The sequence below is a fragment of the Pteropus alecto genome, unplaced genomic scaffold (genome assembly GCF_000325575.1).
Source record: "Pteropus alecto unplaced genomic scaffold, ASM32557v1 scaffold7, whole genome shotgun sequence".
Lineage (NCBI taxonomy): Eukaryota > Metazoa > Chordata > Mammalia > Chiroptera > Pteropodidae > Pteropus > Pteropus alecto.
In genome coordinates, this window is record NW_006494614.1 from 63,134,059 (window position 1) to 63,157,890 (window position 23,832).

The following is a 23,832-nucleotide window of genomic DNA, read 5'->3' on the forward strand; positions in this document are numbered from 1 at the left end:
TGTAGGGAACACTGGGGGTGGATGGCAGTGGGGCAAAGATGAGTTGGGTGGGGCGGCACTGAGGAGGGGCAGAAGAGGTAGAGGAGGAAAAACGGAGAAGCAGTTGTTAAAGGCGCAGTTGCTGTCTCCTTGTACTTTGAAAAGCACGTAAGAATCAACCCGAAAGATTGTCACAGTTTTGTTTCGGAATTATGCTCTCTCTGGGAAGGACACGTTAGTACTTTTTTTTTCACAAGTGGAAGAAATTAAATGTGATGAAATTTCACAGAGGGCGTGAGGACAGACAGAGTTATCTTCCCCTGCACGCGTGTAATGCCTTGCTGGGCGTGCACACACACATACACGCTCGTGCGCGTGGCCGGCAGGGTGCTGAGGGCTGGCTGCGTGGCCCGCCACTCTGTGCCCAGCGAAGGCGCTGCCGTCTCGTCGAAAAGAAACAAAAGTCGCTTCTTGTTGGGCAAAACCCTCCAAACCCCAATATCCCAAACTTCAAAACAGAATCAAAAGAAAAGACCAACATCTGAACAAACCCAAGAGTGGAGTAAAACAGTGAAAAAAAATACTTTGGCAGTGACAAACAAATTTTGGATTTTGACTTCTTGTGTTTGCTTTTTGGATTTCCTTTGGAGCAGAGGTGTGTGCGGCGTCCTTGGCTGGCTAGCTGGCAAGGTAGTTTACAGGTTTGCTTCCTTTACTTTTTTTAAAAAAAACAACTTTTTGGATTTCTACTTAAAGCCAAAGAGTTTGACATTAAAGGAAAAAAATCTGAAACCAAAAAATGCTTCTTGGGTCAGAAACTGAAGTCTTTCTTACCGTCTTCACCGAATCAGCCACATACCCCTGGGGTGATTTCGGTGACACAGCGACTCAGATCTCTGCTATAAAATAAGTTTTCTTTTTCCCTTTTCAATCAGGAAGGGGAAACCTCCCCACAGTTTGTCCATTTCTGAGTAGCTTTTTCTTTTTTGCCATAAAACCCCCCAAAATTCTTCACTGAAAATATAAGCCATCAAACGATTACTTTTTTTCATTAAAGAGAAAGCGTGTGAAAGTCATAAAGACAGAAAAAAGAGGGAGAGAAAGGAGAGGGGAAGAGAGGGAGGGAGGGAGCGGGGGGACAGAGAGAGAGAGAGAGAGAGAGGGGCAGTGGACAAGCCGGTGGCACTCCGGCCAGTGTCCCCTCCGTCGTCTAAAGCTTGGTGGGAGGTTCTGAGGATGCCTGAAGAGGTTGTTGCGTGAGATCATCAGGTAGCTGAGGAAGTTGCGTTGAATGCAGTTTTTGTTGGTTCTGTGTTTTCTTTTGGAGAGAAGCAGTAGCAGCAGTGACTCCAATAGTTGGGCTCCCAGGGCCGAGCGCAGCATCTGGGCGGCTGGGGCCGGGTGGGGTCGGTGGGCATGTGCCCGTGAGCTGAGCAGTGGGTCTGGGAGTGGTCAGCGGGGCGCGGCATCCAGTGGGCCAGGGGAGGCGGGTCGAGAGGGCCCAGTGGAGCCAGCTTCGCTAGGGCTGGTAGCACCCGTGGGCAGGCAGGGGCCCAGGCTGGCAGTGGCATCAGGCTGTCCAGGCACTGGGTCGGCCACCACGGCCGTGGGGCCTTGCAGGCTCTGGCCACACACATGGTGGTGCTTCTCCCAGTCCTTGTGCTGGCAGAAGGAGCCGCAGTAGCGCGCTGCGTTGCAGCCGCTGCACGTCTCGCTGGCCTTGCGCCCACAGTTCCAGCAGCTCTAGATTGGGGTGTGGGGGGGAGATGGTCGGGCTGGGCCAGGGCCGGGCCACCCCAAATCCCCAAAGCACCCAGCCCCGCTGCAGAATAGGGAAGTGCATACCCTAAACAAACCGGCTCAGACCCAGCCAGGGTAAGTGAGACAGGAACACCCCAAAGTGCTACGGCCGTGGGTCACCCTTGGGGGACACTGCCCTTTAGCCGGGCAATTTTGGGGAGATGGTCCCACTACTACATCACACTACTCTAGCCCACCCCAGATAGGTTCACAGTGGGCTTACAGGTCCATGGGGAACTCACGAGAGCAGGGAGACACAGCCCCTTCCTCTTTTCTAGGAAGCCCTCCTGCCTCATCAAGGCTCCAATACAGAACGTGGGGGCCCCAAAAGAATAACGACTGACACGTTCCAACATGGCGTGCATGGCAGGCCTGCCTCCGTCACAGCCCTCCCCTACCATTGGGCCTTTGCCCTCTTTCTGTGAAACAAGCATAACCCAGCTGGCCACATGAGCAGAAGCTGGGCAGGGACACCGGTGAAGGCCTCAGGCTATGGGACAGGGAAGCCCAAGTCTACCCTGGAGAAGGGCTCAGGTGCCCATTCGGCCTCTAGAGCCTCTTGGACCCCAACGCCTCCTGCTGTCCCCAGCTCACTCTGCTTGGCCACACTGGCCTTCCGTAGTCCTCAGTCTGCCAGGCGTGCCCCGCCCCAACCCCGCTTTGTCCCTACTGCTTCCTCCTGGGATGGCACTGCTCCCCAATTCCTGCACGCTGGCTCACTTACTCCAGGACTGCTCAGACATCACTGCTAGTGAGCACTGCCTGACATCTCACCCTTCTGCCACACACGTCCACAGACTGAAGTGCTCCAGACTTCACGTCCAAGCACCAGCATAATAATTTCATACCCTCCCTGAGTGTGTGCATCTGCCAGGAGCTGAGGAGGCACTTTAGATGCCGCCTAGGGTCTTCACATCCTCCTCCTGACTCTTACTTTCCAGGTTAAAGAAAGCATGGGCTTTGACATCTGCCAGCCTGGGTGCGGATCATGGCCCCATCGCCTCCCAGGGTGTGATTGGGGCAAGCCACCTCCCCTTTGGAGTCCTCAGTTTCCACATCTGTACAACGGGATGCCCACGCGTCCCGCCTCACCAGGCCATGCAGGGTCAAAAGAGCTCACAAGGCCATCGAGGTCACACAACTGGGAGGAGGCAGAGTGGCTCTGGATCTGGAGGTGGGGTGGGTGTGGGGTGGGCACCTACCTCACTGGAGTCCTCCTGCTGGTTCACGACAGTGAGAGCATCCTCAGAGGCCTGTCGTCTGGCCTCGGCCAGGGCCCGTTCCATCTTGGCGCGCTCTGTGCTGATGAGCTCGTGGGCCTTCCGCTCGGCATCCGACACAGCTTTCTGCAGCTCAGACATCGCCTGCCGCTTCACCTCATTCACTGCCTCTTCTGCAAAGGACACTCGGCTATGGTCACGTGAGCTGGCCTAGGTGAGTCTCCCGGGTCTCCGTCCTATAACCCTGGGGGTGGGGCTTGTGCACAAAGGATCACATGCATCCCTGCATGCATGTGCAAGCATGGCCACAGGGGAACTTTGCAAGCTCACACTCTCCTGCAGTGTTCTCAAATTCTACTGTGCAATGGCACCCCTGGAGGGTGGGGACCGGGCCCACCCCCAGATTCTGATTCAGGAGGCCTGGAGAGGGCCTGAGGATCTGCCTTCCCAACAAGTTCCAAGCGATGCTGCTGATGCTGGTCTTTGCAGCCACTTTGAGAACCACAGCTATACTGTTCTCCCCCAAGGACAGTCTGCCTTTCCCTGGGGCCTATCCAGAAGTAGTCCAGGAAATGCCCAGTCCAGGGCTCTGCATTGTTATTCCCCCCAAGGCCCTCTGTTATCTCCCCCACCCTCACCACCTCTGCCTGCTTATGTCTGAGGACTCAGAACACTGTTCTTGCTGTGGCCAGAGAGTCTGCTCAGATTGCACTGTGCCCTCTGACATTGGGAACAACATGACCCCAGCCCCCACTAAACCACCCCCACAGCTGTTCAGGCCTGCCTCAGTGTATCTGGCAGTGCTGCTGCTGCAGCATGGTGCGAGGGACGCTGGGGTAGGATTAAGCAAGGCTCCCATTTAAGAGGCCAAGATGGTCCTTGAGCTCCCCATCCGAGTGTTTGCACACTGTGTGCTGAGCTGCTGGCAGTGCTAGCTGCAGCTGCCTGCCCCCATGTCACTACTTAAGCTCCACATAGCTGTCACCAAGGGTCCCATAAGGCCCTGCCATGGGCCAGACAGAGGCAAAGGGCAAATTAGGACCTCTGTCCTCCTGTCCAGGCCTGCCCACTGCCTTGCTCTAGCAGCTGCTGCCTGTCTGTGGCCCCCTCGGCCTCCAGCTCTGGCCTGGGACTCTCCACTCTCTCAAGATCCTGAGATTGTTTCCCTCTAACTCACACTTCACACTGAATCCACCCACATATCCAAACATATCGGGGATCCAGCCTCTTCTCTGCACTGCCACCACCATGAGAGCCCACCTGTCTCTCTCGCTGCCCACAGGCTCCAGCTTCTGCCCAGCTCCTCCCCAAAGTATGCTCCCAGGATGCAATGAATGTCCCCCACAGAACTCCCCTGTTGCTGCGCTATGCCCAGGAGGCCGCACGGACTCCAGCTCTAAGTGCCTCTCTCATGCGTGTACATGTCTGTGCATATACACATGCATGCTGGGCCTGAGGCCCTGCTTGCTCTGCTGAGCATGGTGTTATTCCCTGGCAGGTGTTGGGTGACAGTCGTCCTGCCCTGTATACTAAGTGCACTGTGACCCCTATGGGAGCCCCGTCTGTGATGCCCTGTGAGCTTTGCCCTGAGCCAGGGCCCTGGCTGAGCTTCCAACCACACAGACCCTCCTTGTAGACGAGAGAGGGCAAGTGGGTCTGGGCCCTGGCCCCAGCTCCCTCCCCCACTGTCCCCACTCACCAGCTTTCCTCCAGATCTCCTCTGGCATGTAGCTGGAGAGGGCCCGAGGCATGAACTCCCGGTGCACGTCTGAAATACAGGGGCCAGTGTCACACGCAGGACAGGACCACGCCCTGCTGGGCGACCAGTCCATGGAGTGAGCGTGTTCTTGGTTGGGGTCCCAAGGTAGCCATGGATGGAAACCCTGTATCAGTTGCTGGAGTAGAGGCAGGGCAGCATCAGGAAGGGGGAATACCCTGAAGCCAATGGAGCTTGGATTCCACTGGGAGCTGGGCCCATCCTGAGCCTCTCTCAGTTCCCATGGTCATCATCCAGGGGATGAGTACCGACCACTGAGGCCTCCCAGCTCTGAGCCCCTGGCCCACTGGAACTGTGTCTGGGCTTCCTAGTGGGTTAGTTGGTGTCTTTGTGCAGAGCAAAAAAGGCACCTCTTTTTCAAATAAAATGGTTTTGGGTGGTATTTTATCGCAGCGTCTGAGTAAGGGCCCTGCCCTCATGGGTTCTGGCCTCGGTTCTATACCTTCCCTTCACGTGCCCCGCAGGGCCCCCTGCACTGCCCGTGATGCTGCCTACATTGTTCCCCCTGCCCCACCCCTCAGCACGCACCTAGCTGAGACCCCTCCACGCCCGCAGAGCTGCTGAGGGGCCGGGCGGCGGGGGGTGCAGGGCCCTTCTTGGTGTCCTCGGTGTCGCTGTAGCGCCGGGCCCAGTGGTTGAGCTCCTCGCGGTCAGCCTCCTGGCACCGGCGCAGCACGGTCAGTGACCGCCGTGTCTTCTCAGCCATGTCCATGATGCAGTTCAGGAGCTGTGGGGGGTCGGGTAGCCTGATGCTTCTGGGCCTCAGCCAGCCCTCCGTCCAATAGCGCCAGCCATTGGCACCCCCAAAGGGGCTGAAGGCAGGAATGTGAAAACCCAGCTCCTCTGCCTCGAAGACCCCTGAACAGCTGGGGCAGGCCTGAAGATGGCTCACTGGTCTCCCCGAGTCCCCAGCATCAGGGGCACCCCACTCAGAGGATGCATGTTTGAATGCAGGGGGCTCAGGGCCCTCCTTTCAAATCTCCATGTGTGGTCTGTCACATGTAGTGGATGTGGTCATCACTGTTCTGGGGACCACATCTTCTGCCTGGGCTTCCCCCTGAAGAGGAAGCAGGGGCAAGGATGACCCTGGAAATGGTGTTTGAGGGGTCCCACCCCACACCAAATGATCTGCCTCTGGGAGACTCTCTGCAGGAAAAGTAAGGTTTTGGGGGGCTGACTGGAAGTGGACGGCAGGCTGAAATGGGTGCCTACTTTAGACCCCACCTCACGTTTCCCAAGACCCCTACGCATCCCCCCAAGTGGGCACCGAGCAAAGGGAAGCCCAAATGAGCCCTGCCCCTGCAGCCTCACAGGTTGGGCAGAGCCGCTGCAGTCGCCATGGCCCCTGTGGCCCTGGCCTGGACACTCACATTGTTGAGGTGCTTCCACGGGCAGAGCCCCTGCAGTCACTATGGCACCTGGCCTGGACACTCACATTGTTGAGGTGCTTCCACTCCTCGGCCCATTCACGCTCTGTCAGCCTGTGGTCAATCACTTCCTCTGGCCGTGACCCGTGGACCGCTGCGGGAGGGGATTGGACACTCAGGCCCCATCTTGTGCTCCTAGGCCTCATCCCATCCTCCCCAAGCCCCAACACCTGCCCTCTAGGCTCCTGCCTAGGCTGCACCCATCTGAGTAAGGTGGAGAGGGTGAAGAAGGCATCCCCAGGCACTGACCCTCTGCCCACTGCCCACTGCTCTGAGGAAGTCAGGAACATACCTGGCCTCTGCTCAAGGCTTGGGAGGAAGAGACTCACTTCTGGTTTTGGCCACCCTTCCCGCATCTCCCTGCCTCCAAAACTTGCTGCTCTCATTCTTTCTGCCCCCTGCTGCCAAACAAGGCTGCACCAGACCTCACTTCTGGGGCCTCACCACTGCTCAGAAGCCCTCAGGGCCTCCGTGTGACTGCCTGGCTCCAACACAAGCTTTACCACTTTCTCGCAGCCAACTGGACTCCTATGTATCCGCCAGAGCCCAGGCCCCAGGCCACCTCCTCCTCATCAGCCCTGGGCCCTGGCAAGCCCTGTGTATTTCCGGTTGTTTAGTAATTGTAGGCGCTTCCTTGTTTGTTCTTAGTTCCCCTTCCCCTCAACAGTTTGTCAGTCCACAGGGCAGGGCTGGCATGTCCCATTCTCCGCTGTGTTCCCTGGGCTGAGCTCTGGCCCAGCAAGGGCTCCAGCTTATCTGCGGGGTCTCAAGTAAGCTGGTCCACGTGTGGTCTCCTGGGAGGTAGGGAGGTTGGGAAAGCCAGCAATCCTGACGCTCATTCTCCATGGGACCAGGGACCCTCATCTTGCCTCTCAGGGCCTCAGTTTCCCTGTCCTGCCTACCTCCGGGCCTGTGAGAAGACTTCTAGGAGGCACGCTAGTGGGGAGAGCCCAGGTACGAGTAGACTCTGTGCCACGTGCTCTCTCCCTTTTATCTCTGCATTGACCTCCTTCGGAGGTCCTGCTGTCATTCCCAGATTACAGATGAGAAAACCAAGGCTGCTTGAGGGAACATATTTGTCCAAGGTCGCCCAAGGTCACCCAAGGTCAGCCTGAGCAGAGCCGTGCCCTCCGCCCCTGGCTGGTATGGCTCCAGAGACCGAAACAATGGGGTCAGAAACAAATCCACCACGAGCTGCGAAATGCGTTCAAGTGCGGCAGCGTCTGTCCCCACCATGGCTCTTCCTACAGTTTCTGACCTACCAAATGCCATCCCCGCTACTGTTTTGGGTGCTCCAGCCTGTGCTGGGCAACCCAGTGTCCATCGAAGCTTTTGGGATGAGGTCTCTCTATTTAGGCCTTTTTCAGGCCCTAAGGGTCTTCTAGCACCCCAAACCCAAAGTGCTTCCCTAAACTGCAGAAAGGGTGGGAGGTAGTGGCCGTGGCCCGTTGTCTATGGCCCTGCCCTGCTGCCTGCAGAGCCAGGGCCTGCGCCAACGCCCCAACCAAAATAGTGGCTGAGATCTGCCCAACAGCTGGCATCTATTTTTGCATTAGCAGAAGCGGGTGGGAATAGCACCTGCCTGATTCAGCCACAGGGAGCCAGACGCTGTCACCTGCTGCTTGGGCCCGGGCCCTGGAAGCTTCCTCAGGGTTGGGGTGAGGAGGCCTCCTTGTATGGAACAAGGCCTCTGCTGACCCTGCCTCTGGGTCCCCCATTGGTGCCCTGGGCTGTCTCAGGGGTGGCTATTTCTAGGCTGTCCCCCATAATACACTGAAGGGCCCCTGGGGTAGGGGCTAGTCCTGTTCATCTCTTTGTCCCCACCACAGAGGAGGGCCAGTGGTCAGGCAGATGTGGCTAGAAGACTTTGGGCATGTCAGTTATGCTCTCTGGGCCTCAGTCTCCTCATCTATGACACGGGCATGCTAACATGTCGCACATACATCAGAACCTATCAAGGCCCACTGCCCTCAAGAACTGAGTAAAGGACATAATGCAAGATGTAAGTGCTGCACCCCAGACTTGTTGCCAGACTTGTAATGGATCTGGTGTTTTGATTTGGTGTTTTGGGGTTCATATCCATCCTGCCCCGAGAGCAGGATGGGCACGCATGGTCAGCGGGGCTCGGTGAGAGCTCGCAAGTCTCAGAGGACGTCCGCGTTCCCTCAGGGTGCCCAGCGACACCTGCGAGAGTGCCTTCAAGGCAGGGTCTGCAGCTGCTGTGACTTGAGGATCCTACCTGCCAGAGCCTGACCACCTGTCCTACCCATAAATAGCTAGCCTGTGCACCCCACCTGCAATATTGTGACTTACAAGAAATAAACATTTGGTCTTTCAGATGACCAAAATAATTTTTCATATATGGTCTTTATCTAGGGTTCCTGGCTCATAGTTCCCCAAACCCTTGGAATTTCCTACATGTGGAGAGGGATAAAAGTGGCTTTTGTTAATGTTAATGAGATGACCTTGGAACAGGATGGGTGCTGGTTGCCCAGAGAACAAATTATGTGAGTAGAGGGTTGGAACTTTCGGTCTTACCCCCGACCTCCAGGCTGGGGAGAGGGGCTGGAGGTTAAGTCAATCACCAATGGCCGATGATTTAATCAATCATGCCGAGGTAATGAAACCTTCGTAAAAGGATGGAGTTTGGAGAGCTTCTGCGTGAACACTGGAGATTTGGGGAGAGTGGTGTACCGGGAGAGGGCACGGACACTCCCCACCCTTTTCCCATACCCTGCCTTATGAATCTCTTTCATCTGGCTATTCCTGATTTATAACCTTTTACGATAAACAGGTGATCTAGTAAGTAAATGTTTCTCTGAGTTCTGTGAGCCACTCTTGCAAATTAATTGAACCCAAGGGGGAGATTGTGGGAACCTCTGATTTATAGCTGGTTGGTGAGAAGCACAGGTAATAACCTGGACTTGCAACTGGCATCTGAAGGGATGCGGGGTGGGCAGTCTTGTAGGACTGAACATTTAACCTGTGGGACCTGATGCTGTCTCCAAGTAGATAGTGTCAGAATTGAGTTCAATTGCAGGGCAATACGCTGGTGTCCAAGAATTGCTTGGTGTTATGTGGGAAGCAGCCCCTGCCACACGGAAATTGGGTCCAGGAACTTAATTTCCTGCCCTTCCTCTGCCCCAGCTGCAGAACCCGGCAGCCTCCCTTTTCTTGGCTGTATAAGGAGATGAACACACCTGTGCAGGAGCTGTGGGCAACTGAAGGGTGTGTGCCTCGCAGATGGTGAGAGCCCCTCAAAAGTGAGTGGCTCTACGTCCCCTAGACCCCATACCTGTGGGTCCCTGCCTCTGTCCAGCCAGTGCCCCAAGACAGGCACATCCACAGTCCCCCCACAGGGAGGGGGGCCCTCCTGGGCCCTGAAAGTAGGGATGTTGAAGCTGCCCCCAACATGAAGGTCCTGAAAAGATGGCTCTCCCTCAAATGTATCCTGGTGCAGCCCAGCCAAGGTGGGGCTCCCCTCTCCGCCCTGGGGCCAGCTACGCACTCAGATCCTTTCTCTACACCCATTTCCTCGGCATCCTTCCCAGACAGACACGTATACACAGTAGCCCTCAGATTCCCCTCCCCTTCCCCCGCCCCCGCCACAGGCACACTAGTGCTCCCACTAACATGCAGACACATTGGCCCCCACCCCCCAGTCCCCCCAGCGCACTGCTCACTGAGTTGCCGATGGCGCTCCCGCAGCTCCCGGGGGTCAGGGTGGCGGTAGGAGTCACGGGAGTGGTGGGCCAAGGCCATGTCCTCGAGGCGGTAGTGTGGAGGCAGTGTGGGGTGGGGCAGCCCGTTGCTGGGGCTGTAGCGCTGGGCAGGGCTCAGGGTGCACGGCCGTTTGCTGAGGGGGTCAGGGTGCATCGGGTCACGGTCTGACCCATTCTCTTTGGTCCTGGCCCAGAGACCGAGGAGGGGGCCAGTGGTCATGAGACAAGGAGCCATGGACAGAGGTCCGAGCAAGAGGGGTGAGAGGGAAAAGGAGGTGGTGGGCAGGGAGAGGAAGAGTGAGAAAGAAACAGAGACAGAGAGAGATTAGACTAGTCCACTGGAGGTCCAGACTCGACTCCTACCCCTGTTGTGCAAGCTCTGGGGCCCAGTCAGTGGTCAAGAAGCCTGAGCCTCTGTCTAGAGAACAGGGAGAGGAAAACACTCTCTCCTGCAAGCAGGACAAACACCCATCTCTGCGACCCAGCAGTGAGGGCCAGCTCAGGTGCCTGGGGACCTTGGGCTCCTGGACACTTTGATCTACATCTAGCACAAAGGGAATAGCCATGGAATTTCTCCAGAGAGATTCCTTCCTGCTTCTTCCCTTGTCACTCCAGGGGGACATCTGAGCCCTCAGGAGGCCTCACCACAGCACAACAGGGCAGCCTCTCGGAGATTCAGCTTGTGCAGTGGCCTTGCAGGCAAGGCTGAACTTTACCAGCCCGCTCACTAGCTGCAGGCCATAGTATTGACCCGCATTCTCTCAGTCCTGGAACTAGGGCTCCAGTTGAGCTGTGGTACCAGAGGCAGCTCTGGACTCAGTCCCTCCACTGTCCCCCTCCCCAGCCATAGAAAGCCCCCAAGGTACCTGTCAGGTGTCCTCCTCTTGCCGTTCTCATTGACTTCCAGCAGGAGCTCTGAGGAGTCAATGGGCGAAGAGGCGTTGGCATCTAGCAGAAGCTGCTCATGCTGGGCCAGGTACTGGGCAGGGGTCTGCTTGGCCAGGCGGGCACAGTGCAGGAGTTCCCGCTGCAGCAAGGGCAGGTTTGCCTGTGGCAGGGAGAGAGAGGGGCTTGTACTCGCTGCTGATGGAGGTCAGGGCATAAAGGGGCATAGCCCTGCTCCAACGCCAGGCAGGGAGGCCAATGGCCAGCCTCACCGTGTGACTTTGAGACCTCTCTAGATTTCAAGTTCCTCTACTATAAGCTGAGAATTAGGGCAGGAAGGAAAAGTAGGCAGGACTGTGCCCCCTAGGGCACACAGTGATTTGGGGGTCCAGTGGGACCTGAGACCAGATCCTCGTCTGCCAGGCTGAAGCTTTTCCACTTCACCAAACTCCCTCCCACGATGGCATCTGGAGAAGGCAAGGAAGGGATCATGATGAGGATTCCTTGACTGCACTCCGTGGAAGCAGGCACCAGATCACCCACTGTGTGGAGGAGGAAACTGAGGGTCTGAGAGAGGAAGCGGTCAGCCCACACACAGCTAACCGTAGATGGAGGAGACGGAACAGGACTCCCACATGTCTGCTCCAGATCTCCAGGTGTGCTGCTAGGAGCCCCCTGCCCTCCCACTTTTTGGGAGTTCCCAACCTGGCCTTGAATGGAGCTTGGAGTTTGGACTACGCACATTAGCGTGCCTGCACTGCTCTGAGCAGTCACACATGTCACCGTCTGTTTGTACTGCCCACGGTCCTTCAAACCATCAGGGATGGATGTTGTGACTTGGTTCTACATTTATGAATAAAAACACTAGGGCCCAGGGGGTGGAATGATATGTGCGGGAGGGGCTGGGGCACGGGATTCAAATGCAGACCTCGCCTGTAACAACCGTGTGTAACTGCTGTGCCCTCCTGTCTGTGCCCTTGCCCTGGCTCCAGGGCCTCCCAGAATGCACTGCTGGGTGGCAAGTGGGCTTCTCACGTGCCTTCTGAAGAGTCTTCCCAGAGCTGCTGTCGGGGGAGGGGCAGGCTGGGTAGGGGCCCAGTGGCAGGTCGCTTGGGAGAACCAGAGTTCCAAGTATTTGTAAATAAATACAATTCTCCAGCTTTCTCATGGTGTTTCAAAGCTGCCACATAGCCCTCTCCCGCCTCTGTCTCCCCAGAACCCATTAGCACATCCACCCGGACCCGATCAAGCAGCCGATGCAGTTTTGTTCAGCAGTGCCGGCTGCCAGGCCTGTTTTTCTATTTGGATAGCTGAACTGGGGCCAGCCCGCCATCTGTCGAACACGTTAGGAGCATGAGCTGGGAAAGGAGGTCCCGGGAGGTCTGAAGACGCCAAACATCCTTCTCTCCCTCACTGGCCCTGGGCCCCTCCTCTCCCGCACTGCCTCCCCTTGGCAGGCCCAGCAGGGTGGAGACTGCACGGGCACCGGCTGGTCTGGTCGCTGTTAGTGTGGTAGAAACATCTGGATTCCTGGCTGGCTGGGGCCAGCTGGGAGCCGGGACCATGGGTGGAGGCTGGCCGGGCGGGGCAGCCTCTCTCAGCTTCTGGAAAGCCCCGCCACTCAGCCATGCACAGCGTTGGGCTCAGGAGAGGGTGCAAAGGACCCAGGGTTCTTGGCTAGGGGGAGTGGGGCTGGGTAACACAGACCCCAGACCAGAAAAAATGGGTGAAGACCATGGGGTGCCATGTCTGGTAAATTCCCCCGGGGCAGCAGTCTCCATTGGGTCCCCAAAGGCCCATGTTGCCAAGGAGGCCTTGCCACTTCGATGCTGGACAGAATAAACTGGTCTCAAAAGCTCTCTGGATCCCAGCTCCGCCATCTGAACAAAGGTTCTAATATTTCAGAAAAGCCCGGAACTACCCTCTTCACAGATGGGAACTCTGGCCAGAGGGAAATCAACGTTCACAAAAACAACCACGATAATGGTGTTGGTTGAACTGACGTCTCCCACGTAATGAGGGTTTATGATGTTTCTGCTGCTTCACCAAACGCCTCATCTAATGCCCACACAGCCTTCATGACTGTGGGCCCTGTGGCCAGCCCACCCTGCTCTGCTGTGTGATCTTGGGCAAGTCACTTAACTCCTCTGACTTCTACCTCATCTGCAGCTAGAGCTGTGAAAAGCACCCGCTTCTACCATCCTGGGTGTAATGGGCTCCTGTGAGCTTCATATGAATTAACTTATCTACTCGCACCCCTGTGAGGTGGGTTGTTACATTCCCAGTGGCTGGAGTTTTTCAGAAGCCCACTTGTTGGAGCTGGGGTTCGGGCCAGGCAGCCAGCTCGAGACTCACTCTCAGCCACAGCCCCTGCCTCTCTGCAGTATGACAGCTCCAAGGGCCACTGTGAGGGTGCATTTCTGCTGCCCACGCAGTGGGCTTGGTGCACCTTGAGTCCTCAGGAAGCGTCACTACCGTGTCAGTGAAGGTCACGGAAGAAGAACCAAGGTGGCCCAGTGGGCCAGGCAGGGGGCGTTCTGCCGGGTTACCCCACAGCACTCTGCGTTTTAAAGTGACTAGGGCTTCTGTGACAAGGTGGATGGGGGCCCTTCCTCAGGAAGGACCATGGGGCCAGGCCCAAGCCTTGTCAACTAGCTCTGGAAACAGAACTGGCTGCACCCCAGGAGCTCCATGTCAGTGAGAGGAATGGACTCTGTGTCCTTGACAGTTCCATTGGGCCCAGGGCCCTGGGTGGGATCCCAGGTCTCAGTCATCGCAGGCAGGCCCCTCACCCTATCAGGAGAGCAAGCCGGGCATGAAAGCCCTAATAGCACTTTAGAGCCACTATGGGAAGAGGGGAAACCGAGGCAGAGAAGTATCTCAACAGGCAGTGCTGGGCCAGGTGTGTCCTGTCTGGAGCTTCACTGGGGTATCTGGGAGGATGCTGAGGTGTGAGGTGTAGCGGGCAGGGGGCCGCAGGCCTGGCTGAGGCAAGCAGCAAACTCGGATGTTAGCCCTGCCCCTGCTCCTCAGATAAACAAGGGCAGCTGACTCCAGCGGGCGGGACATCTGCTGTAAATATTTGATCCGACAGAATAAGCAGGCGCACTGTGTCCCCAAAGATGGGGAGCGGTGGAGTCAGCAGTAAGTTGAAAGGAGAAGAGAGAAGGGAAGGGCTCCTAATGAATTGCAAATGACTGCCAGATGGGCCCAAACCCTGCTCCATGCCAGCAGCCTCTTTGTCGCCAGCTCAGGAGTGTGAGCACAGTGGGGCGTGGGCAGAAGGGCAGGAAGGAGGGAGGGAGCAGATGTGGGGACATGACAACATGGGGTCTCCTTGGTGAGGGACTGCAGGGAACAAGGTGCTGGTCTGGGGCATGACCTGAGAAGGTCGGGGAGGGGCTTGGAGTCTGACAGATTTAGGTTCCGGCCTCAGCTCCTTCTTTCCACCAGCAGGGTAGACCTCAAGGCTTCAGTTTCCCTGCCTATAAATTAGGAAAGGTGCCTGTGCTGTCCCCTTCCCCACCCAGGGCTGCTGGGGGTCAGCAAGGGCAGCTTCAAAAGAGCTTAGTAAAGCATGCGTCATCTGTGGAACATTTTTTAAATCCCCAGATGATAGCCAATATGAATCTAGCATGGCCCAATTCTTCACGTGCATCACTTCATGCAATCTTCCCAATAGCCTGCAAATGATTCCCACTTTACAGTTGCAGAAACGGAGCACAGAGGGGTGAACCAGCCTGGCCCAGGCCAATAGGAGGCTCAGAGGCAGGGGCAGGGCTCAAACCTAGGAGCATCTGGTCTAGTCTGTCCTCAAGACCCTCTGGAAGGCAGCCCCTCCTCGCCCCCGCCCCTCCCCAGGGCCTGGCCAGGTGGTGAGCAGGGCCCACAACTGGAAACATCTATCAGGCACAGGAAATGAGAGCCCCAGGGGGAGGCCAGAGGCACTCAGTGTGGGCATCTCCCAAGTGAGCCCCCCAAACCCTGACCTCAGGCAGCGCACAGCAGCAAGGGTCATGGAGTCAAATGCTTCTGGGAAGCCTTTTATCTTTGTCCCTCTGGGAGGTGTATGACCTCATTTTGGAGAGCAGAGACCCTGATAAGTACCGCAGTGAAGACGCTGGTCTAACATGGACTGGATCTGTGCTCACCCTTGTTAAAATGCAGTTTCTGATTCCATGGGTCTGGGCCAAGCCCAGAAACCTTCATTGCTCACAAGCCCCCAGTGCTGCTGCCACCCAACACCAGCTATTCCCGCTGAGAGTTCCTGGTCTATTGTTTATCTTCTGTATTTGACCACAAGACATCCTTTTCATCTGACAGACGTTCATCTAGTTACCTTTCCACCCACACAACCACCCACCGTCAGTCTGTCCACCCATCTGTGCCTCCATCTGCCCGCTGTCCTTCTCCCCCTCACTCTGTCCCAGCCGCACAGCGCCCCGCCCCGCCCCCCAGTCCCTCAGACACAGCAGGCGCACCTTGCTTCAGGGCCTTTGCACATGCCTGGAAGGAAGGCTTTGTGTATCCACCCGGCTCCCTCCCTCCCTTCCTCAGCCCTCATCATTTGCCCCCTTTTTGTAGTTGGGCACATATCACAGAGTTTGTAGTCACTGCTGGTTGGCTGTCTCCCCTCCCAGCCAGGCCATTGGCTTTAGGAGGGTCTGTGCCTACTTTGCTCATGGCTATGTCCCCAAGCCTTGCATAGTACCTGGCACATAGCAGGTGCTTAAAATCCAGCTGTCCAGTGGATGAGTGCCTTCAGGTAATAATAACAAGACTGATTTGAGAGCTCTGTCTTAGAGCACTGGGTTTGGTGGCTGACGAATCCAGTCTGGCAACTAGTTTGTAGCCTTAACTAGTAGGAATAGGTCCTGACTGGTCAGAGCTATTCCCCCAGGGTCCCGGTCGGGCTGACTACGATGCCTGGTCAGAACTGGCAGAGAATGAACTAGGGGCATGAGGGAGCAGAGTTTGCCATTACCTTCAAGAAGGGGATGACGAATGGCCGCAGTGGGAAGTTGGTGGCCTCCTGGAGCTTGGAATGAAACTCCTCAATGGTCAGTGTGGAGTTCTGTGGGGAGAAAACCACCTCATGTTAGCCCAAGCCCCATCCACCCAGCCTGGGGAGGGCAGGAGGCCTGAGGGCTGGGCATGGCCCAGTGTCACTGCATCTTCCCTCAACAGACACATGGTGTCCTTGGCCACGTTACCCAGACTCACCACGAGGCCCAGCACCAGCGTGCGCACACGTTCTCCGATCTCGGGGGAGATGTCACTGCCGAACTGCTGCAGGGTGGTGAGGAACCGCTTGAGTTTGCTGAGCTGCCGCGCCCCACAGGCTGGGGGCAGGTGCTGCGTGGACAGTGAGGCTGTGGACGAGGTGGCCGGGCCATTGCTAAAGCCGTTGGGTGTGGATGGGGTGCCATTGATGGCTGTTGGTGAGTGGCTGCTGCCGTTCATCACTGTTGGAGGGGGAGGGGGCGTGAGGAGCACAGCAGAGAGTTGCAGGCCCCCCGCTACAGCCACAGGGATACCACGAGGGCACCAACACCCATTACAGATGCACAGACTAGGGCCTGGAAAGGTGTGTGCTTGACCCAGGGCCTCAGTGAGTGGAGTCTTCACGGTCAGACCCTCCACACTCCAGGGGTATGCCACAGCCCCCATGTGGCTTGGCAGACGCCCGCCTGCCAGCCAGGCTGCTTGGTGTCCACTGTGAACAGGCAGAGGGGCTTCTCTACTATTAGGGATCTGCCAGCCCACTTCTCCTCTTCTTGGGAGAGGTCGCTTATTCACCTGAGAGACTGATGACCCCACCTCCACCATGACAGCCCTGAGAGGGGTACACTCCCACACAGGGACCATTGCCCAAACACAGGCCCCAATGCCCGGACTGACGGGGCTGGGGTGAGGCAGAGGGACCTGGATTGCCAGGAGAAGTGGGGCTGAATCCTGGAGAGGAGGCACTGGGCCAGTTGCTGTTTGGGGCTGCTACACGCACACGGATATGTGTGCACATGGGCCCCAGGCTGTGTGTGAGGGACAAGCAAATGACCTAAGGGACCTGTGATGAACCCACGCAGGGGCCCCAGGAATAGCATCCCAGGGCTAGCAGATGCCAGGGGTGCTGTGAAGTGGTCTCAGGGAAGGACCTCCTCCCTCAGCCCCAGGCGACAGAGACTTCACACTGGAGGCTGGGGGAGCCCTCCATAACTAGCCATCTGCATCCTGGTCCCCTGGTCTCAGAAACCTGAGCAGTGACTATCAGGGTCTACAGAGAGGTCAGAGGTCACAGGCTCCCAGGGCCATTGATGATGGTGGAGGGGGCTCCAGAAGCGGGTATGGGGGAGGGCGGGACACTTCTGGGAGGCCTAAAGCTCAACTGCTAAATCTAGGAGACACTCAAATCTCGTGTCCTTGGCCACTGCACAGGCACCAGATGGCTTGCTCATGTTCACACACTCAGCCCCATCACATGCTCACCTGCCTGTTCCCTCATCCTACACATATAAGCACCCCTTGCATGGGAGTTGAGAGTGAGCCTCCTGCCTGAGGCCCTGCACCTGCCTGAACTAACCCAGACAGGCCGTGTGTGAGACTCAGGGCCTGGCCTCAGTTTCTTCATCTACAAATGGCCCTGGGTCCAAACCAGAGGTAGGGCTTCTCCACTCCACAGGCGCCTGGTCCCTCTGCTCCAGGCTCCCCAGGCTTGTAAAACTCAGGTTGTCCTCCCACCACTGGGAGGAGCCAGAAATGTTTGACCCTGATTGCTTTTACATGTGGATGATCACTCCTTGATAATTGGCCCCCACTTAGCCAGAAGTTTGGAAACCACTGATTGAAGGCCAGGGTTGACACAAAAACAGATGTGCTGCCTCCCTCCGGAGAAGGGACAGGAGCAGGAGCGGAGCCTGACACCCTGCTCCTGGGGCCCGCGTCCTTCCCAGCACAGCCTTCCCTCCCCCGGAGATGGAGACGCGACGCAAGTGGAAAACTGTTTCCCCTTCTGGGCCCCGGAAGTGACACGCTGGCTCTGAAATAATCCCACCAGAGAGGTGCGCCTGATTCGGGCCTTCCTTCTCCCTCTGGGATGGAGAGTGAACGCCAAACGCAGGACAGGAAGAGGCCCTGTGCCCCGCCTTGCCTAAAGTTTTGTACAGAGGACCCTTAGAGAGACCAGAAGAACCCAGCTGCGCTAATTTTCTGTCTCACCAGCGAGCTTAAGCCAACTCCATAGTGGACAGTGACACACACACCCCCTGGTCAAGACTGATGACAGACACTGGCGGTCACTCTAGCCAGGCCAATAGATGGCCTGAGGCCACGGGAGACCTCACCGCAGTGGGGGCTCACTCCTCAGGGTAGAGCTATGCTATCACCTGAGGTCTGTACCTTCCAGAGGCTTCTAAGACGTGCAGCTGTCCACGCTGCCTGGGCCCCCACCCGCCAGCCCCTGGCCTGGCCTGGGCATGGCCTCCCTGCAGCTCCCTTACCAGCCTGCCCTCGGCGCCTGGGTCCTCCCGGAGGCTTGCTTGCCCTCGCTGGCCTGTGCTCCCTCCCGCAGGCTGCTGGGCAGTCTCAGCAGCTTGCTAAAGAGACGCCGAAAATAACCCCCAGCCACAAGTGCTTTCATTCCACAACAGGTGTGTTACTAAGTTAGACCACACACGTGTCCCCGGCTGAGGTTTGGGGGCACACACTGGCACCCCCGCAGCTCCCCCAGTCCTAGGCCTGGGTGGGGGTCAGGCTTTGATGAGGAAGCAACAAACGGCAACCCCCCCACCGCCGCCCCTCTTCCTGCCACAGGGGTGGCTCAGGGGCTGAGAATCACATAGTCCTGATAGCGCTGCATCTGAACAGACAAGCTGGACCCAAGAGCGAGGCCAGGAGTCACAGAATGGCAAGGAGGACCATAGCATCACAGCGCATAAATAATGCACAATTGTTATATCATCTCTTCTTGGAGCCGGGAGGTACATGGTGGCCGGGAGCTACAACTGGCTTGTAGTGGGGACTTGTCCTGTCACTGGCTGACAAATACTCTGAGCATCGCCCCATAAGAACTTTCCATTATGAGCATCAGCTGCAGCCCAAGCACTGTGATGGAAATGCCCGCTAGTGACCAATGTCTGCTGAGCACCCAGTACGCGCTAGGCCTTGCACTGACTCGACCAGCAGCATCTCATGGCCCTTTGTAATTGCCCTGGCACCAGGTGCCCTGATGACTTCCAGGTGGGGAAACTGAGGTACAGGTGGTGGTACATGCCCAAAGTCATCCATCCCACTGGGAAGCGGAAGAGCTGGGACTCGACCTAGGATGGGATCTGTCCTTGAGATGCCAACTACAGACTTGCATTGACATTCTACTTTCAGTTCTAAGATTTGCCATATTTGCCCTGTTTTGCGGATTGGGAAAAAGGAGCACAGAGAGGGTATCCACCTGCCTGTGAGGTCACACAGCCTGTGAGCAGCAAGGCTAGGGTATGAATATGGCTCTGGGACTCAGGGACCTCGACTGCTCTCCTGGGCCTGCCCTACTTGGACCCCTCTCCCTATGGGAGGCAGGTCTCACTGACACGGCAGATGCAGCAGTGGGTTGCGTAGGCAGTGGGGTCATTGCTACAGCCTTCCCAGGGCAGAGTGTGCTGGTGAGGACCTCCCAGGAGGCCCATGGTTTTTGTTATTTTACTTACAAAGACAGACCATAGACCATTTTAAGCAGCCATGAAAACGGCCATGGGGCAGAGACATCGCAGGCCCGTCCTCTCGATCTGTAAGCAAAATAAGAAAAACACGCTGTCAGGAAAGGGGCCGTGGGCAGGTGGATCTGCCCTGTGGGGTGTCTGCCGTTGACCCCTCCCCTCTCTGCCTCTTGACAGCAGTTTTGGGGATCAGGACTGTCACCACCTTCGGCCAGTCGTTCCTTTCTTTGGGCCTCAGTTTCTTCTGTAAAATGACAGGGCTGGATCGGGGTTTCTCTTAGGGCCATTTCTGGCAGGACTTTCTAGGGGCCTATAAGAATTCTGGCATTCCATCAGCCTGGGTGGGATACCCTGGTTCTTAAAAAGCTCTCTTCCTGGAAGCCGCCTGGTGATCCCACTCAGCGCCATCCTCAAGGGACCTGGAGCCCAAGCTGACTTGTGATTTAGGGTTTGGGGTCTCCACTAACAGACAACCCAGTGGTAGTTCCAAGAACGAAGCCCAGGACCAAGCTGCCATGAAGGGGAGAAGCACCAAACAGAAAGGGAAATTTGATTTGTCTGAGCTGGAGTTAGTGGGTGGACGCCACAAGGAGACAGGCTGTACCACTGTCATCAGAGTGAGTCCCCTGTCACAGGATATAATCAAGAGCAGGTGGAGTGTTAGCCCTTTGAGAGTCCTCCCAGCTGCAGAGTAGCTCCTCACATTCCTTCCCAGAGTTCTCTAAGTCCTTCTGCCCACCTCCCTGGCCATGTTTCAGCTTCAACTCCAAAATGAATTTGTGGCCAGGGCAAGAAAAACCACAACCCTCAAGCCATGGTTCAAGGTCAGCCTCTGGTCAGCTTGGCTCATAGGCTGGTCCTGGAGAAGCTGGGGAGGCTCTTGGCAGGAATCCACGGCCGAGTACAGAGGCTCCATCCGTTTGGGCTGTCACCAGCCAGGTGCACAGACATGGTCAATCACCCTCTTTCAGGGAATTCCTCCAGTTAGGGAACGACTCTGAGGCCACCCTGGAGGTGGCCTGACACTCAGATGAATGACCCTAGCAGCCTCATGGAAGTAAAGCATCCGCTTAGAAAAGAAAGAACCACTTGTCTCTTCGTGACTTCTGTGTTCTAAATAGAACCGGGACCTTGAATCCAGGAGCATGAGCCCGAGGTGGGTGGGGGCAGTGGGGACGGAAAAGGCATGAAGGGAGGACCCTGAGCCACACACAGACCTGCTGCCCGCATGCACATCTGTTCATAGGCCTCATGAAAGCACTCTTGGGTGGTGTTAGCTGACTCCAGCCCTGTCCCTGACCTGGAACATCTGGTTCCCAGAGCAATGCTTTCTGGAACATGGGCTCCTGGACCGAGAAGTATAGTAGGCTGAGGGAGACATGCCCATGAGGGTCGGGGACAAGGCTCAGAGCCCTCAGCCAGATCATCAAGTGTCTGCTGTTTTCTCCTGTTTGGACTAGAACACTGGAAGTGTGTCGTTGCTTTAGGTGGAGGCCCCTGGCCTTGGTTCTTGGGAGCTGCTGCCATCCTGTCATGAGTAATTCCTTTTCTCCCCAGCTGAGGTGCAGGCTGGTGAAGTAAAACACACCATGAGCCTCTCTGCTCTACCTGTGGGGCCCGGACAAGGCGGCGACTGTTTAATAAACAGAGATTCTGCCTGCATTTCAGTCAGAGGTAAGAAGAGAGGGAAGGGTGACCCAGTGGCCACAGTGGCCATGTGAGAATGGTGTGTGTGAGAAAGCTCGGTCAGCCTCTGGCCTCTTCTAGTGTGGCTGACATAGGCAGACCCGGACCTGCGGGCCGAGGGCTGTGGAGTGAGAGTCTTGCTGCCTTGGGCCCCATCCTGGGGCAGGAGGCAGAGCCAGGGGCTTGTTCCAGTCTCTGTTACCCATGGGGACCCTGGCTCAGACCTGGTAAAAAGGGGGAGCTGGAACCTTCTGTACCAGGTGAAGGTGCAGGGAAGGGTGTTTGGTCACTCAGCTCCTACTGTGTGCTGGGACATATCTGCTTTCAGGCGGCCATACCTGGGAGCAGATGGTAATGTCCCTTTTATCAAACTGAAACTTAGCTTAAAACCAACATCCTACAAACAAAGGGCTGAGCCTGACCCCATAGTCGACGCCTTTGTTCGAAGGGGGGCTGGGTCACAATGAAGCCAGGGCTGGCTTCGAGTGGCAGAACCGGTGCCTTTCATGTCCAGAGATAAAGGGAGACACACCAGGCCCTGTGGTCCAACCCGGGTTTGAGGCAGAGCTGTGGGCCCTGGCTGGAGCCAGCTGCTCTTACTTCTCAGCCTAGTGGGAACCAGAGAGCATGAGCTGAGGAGATGAAGGCTCCTGCCACACAGAGGGGCTTCATTTGGGTTTCAAAGCCTGGGGAAGGTCCTTGAATATGGGATTTCTGGCATCTGATCATGGGGGTGGGGCTGGCAAATGGATTCTCTCCATCGCCCACCAGAAACCTTTAGAGTGCCTTGGCCTTGGGGTCAGGGAACACTGTCCTCCACACCGGCCCAAGGCTGAGAGTTTCATTCCCAACTGCTCAGGACCCAAAGTCACTGAGTCCCCAACCTCTCTGACTTGAAGGAACAGGGCTTCAGCAGTGGTTGTAGACTCTAGAAGCCTACCCAGAGCTGCTGTGAGTGCTGAGGCGCTCAACCCAGATCTGCCCAGGGCCAGTGAGACACTGCCTGAGGCTCTGGTCTGCCCAACATCTCACCAGCAGCTCAGGCCCTGCCAAGCCCAGTTCCTGGCTGACCCTCACACCCTGCTATGGCCCAGCCGCAGAGCCCCTGGTATCTGAGCCAGTGTGGAGCTCTTCCATGACCAGAGCCACCTCTGGCCAGGGTGCAGGGTGCAGGCATGACTGAATTCACCTGTACTCTACTAACCTGCCGTGTGACTGTGGGGAAGTCCCTGTCCCTCTCTGAGCTCCAAATATAACAGCTAACTTTGATGGAATGCTCACGATATGCTAGCCACTGGGTAAGAACTTCTATTAACTCACTTGTCTTCACAACAGCTCCGTGAGGCAGGGACTATGGCCAGCCTTACTTTATAGATGAGGAATGCCAGGTCCAGAGAGGTTAAGTAGCTCGCCTAAGGCTACACAGCTACAAAGTAGAAGAGATGGGATTTGAACCTCAATGTTTGGGCTCTAAGGCACGACGAGATCCTCCCTCTCAAGGGTCCAATGATGGGTAGTTAAGGGTTCAGGGTAGAGGGACTACAGCACCAGCTCCATTTGCACGCAATGAGGTGTGGAGACTCAGATAACTCGGGGGGCCCCAGAGACACCTCTCCGCTCTGCTCCACTCGGTGCCCAGCCCTGAGATTACTCACTTGTGTGGGGTGTGAATGAGGGGTGCCGCGTAGCACCCTGGGACGCAGCAGGTGGAGGGGGCGGCATGCTGGGGGGCGTGGACCGGGGCTGTGTCTTCACCTCGGCGGGGGAGTCAGGCATCGCTGCGGCCTTCTTCTCCCTGTCCGCTGCTGCAGCCCAAGGGAGGGAAGAAAGAGAGCCGGTGAAGCGGGTTGAGAGGGGGACAGTGCCACCCCGGCCCCACCTGGTGCCTGGTCAAGGCTCCCTGCCAGCAGCTGGTTTGGGCCTGTGCTGCTGGGGCCCAGCGAGGGGACACACAGCTGGACAGCAGGTGGCTCCGGGCTTTGCCCACAAAGCCAGGCCCAGTCTCAAGACCTGGTCCACCCCAGCTGTGCTCACAGGTATATGACACCCCACCCACCAGACCACGGGGCTGGCCAGGACAGGCCATCTGACCAAAGGATGGGCTTGGGTCAGCCCCTTTCACGTGGGCTGAGGATGTGGCTGCAAGAGTCCTGAGCTGGCCAGAACAGGGTGGGGAGTCCTCATTGTGGGGCGGAGGTGGTGGTCCTGGTCCTGCAGACCGGGGAGTCAGCAGCACCCCCTGAAGGGCCTGTTCAGACACACATGCCAGCCCCCCCACCCCCATTTCTGGTTCAACAGGTCTGGGGTGGGCCCAAGAATCTGCATGTCCATCAGGGTTCCTGGTGAGGCTGCTGCAGCAGGTTGGGGCCCCAGTCAGGCTGGTCTAGGGGATATTCCAGGACAGACTGGGCAACAGGAACCTCATTTTAACCATCTCCTGGCCCCGGGCAATTCCTGGGAGCAGATAGGCTGAGGACATAGACAATTTCAGGCCACTCTAGGCCTGGCCACTCAAAGTGTGGTCCTCATGTCAGCAGGTTGTGGCCCTGGACAATGTGTCAAGAGTCCCACCTGATCTGACACTCTGCTGGGGTCAGATGTGTAGAGAGAGGGTGGAAGTGGCAAAACCAG

At 57.0% G+C, this 23,832-nt stretch overlaps 1 protein-coding gene across 1 annotated transcript; it reads right to left on the bottom strand.

Moving 5' to 3' along the window:
* Positions 1-1,155: 1,155 nt before the first annotated feature.
* Positions 1,156-23,000, bottom strand: CBFA2T3 (CBFA2/RUNX1 translocation partner 3). Its single transcript, XM_006926763.1, has 11 exons — positions 22,857-23,000; positions 19,507-19,584; positions 16,034-16,275; positions 15,795-15,884; positions 10,792-10,973; positions 9,887-10,110; positions 6,212-6,297; positions 5,305-5,503; positions 4,699-4,767; positions 2,982-3,172; positions 1,156-1,722 (listed from the first exon to the last, which is right to left on the bottom strand). The coding sequence occupies exons 1-11, from the start codon at positions 22,975-22,977 to the stop codon at positions 1,432-1,434; spliced, it is 1,773 nt and encodes a 590-aa protein (XP_006926825.1). The 5' UTR covers positions 22,978-23,000; the 3' UTR covers positions 1,156-1,431.
* Between the last annotated feature and the right edge of the window lie 832 nt (positions 23,001-23,832).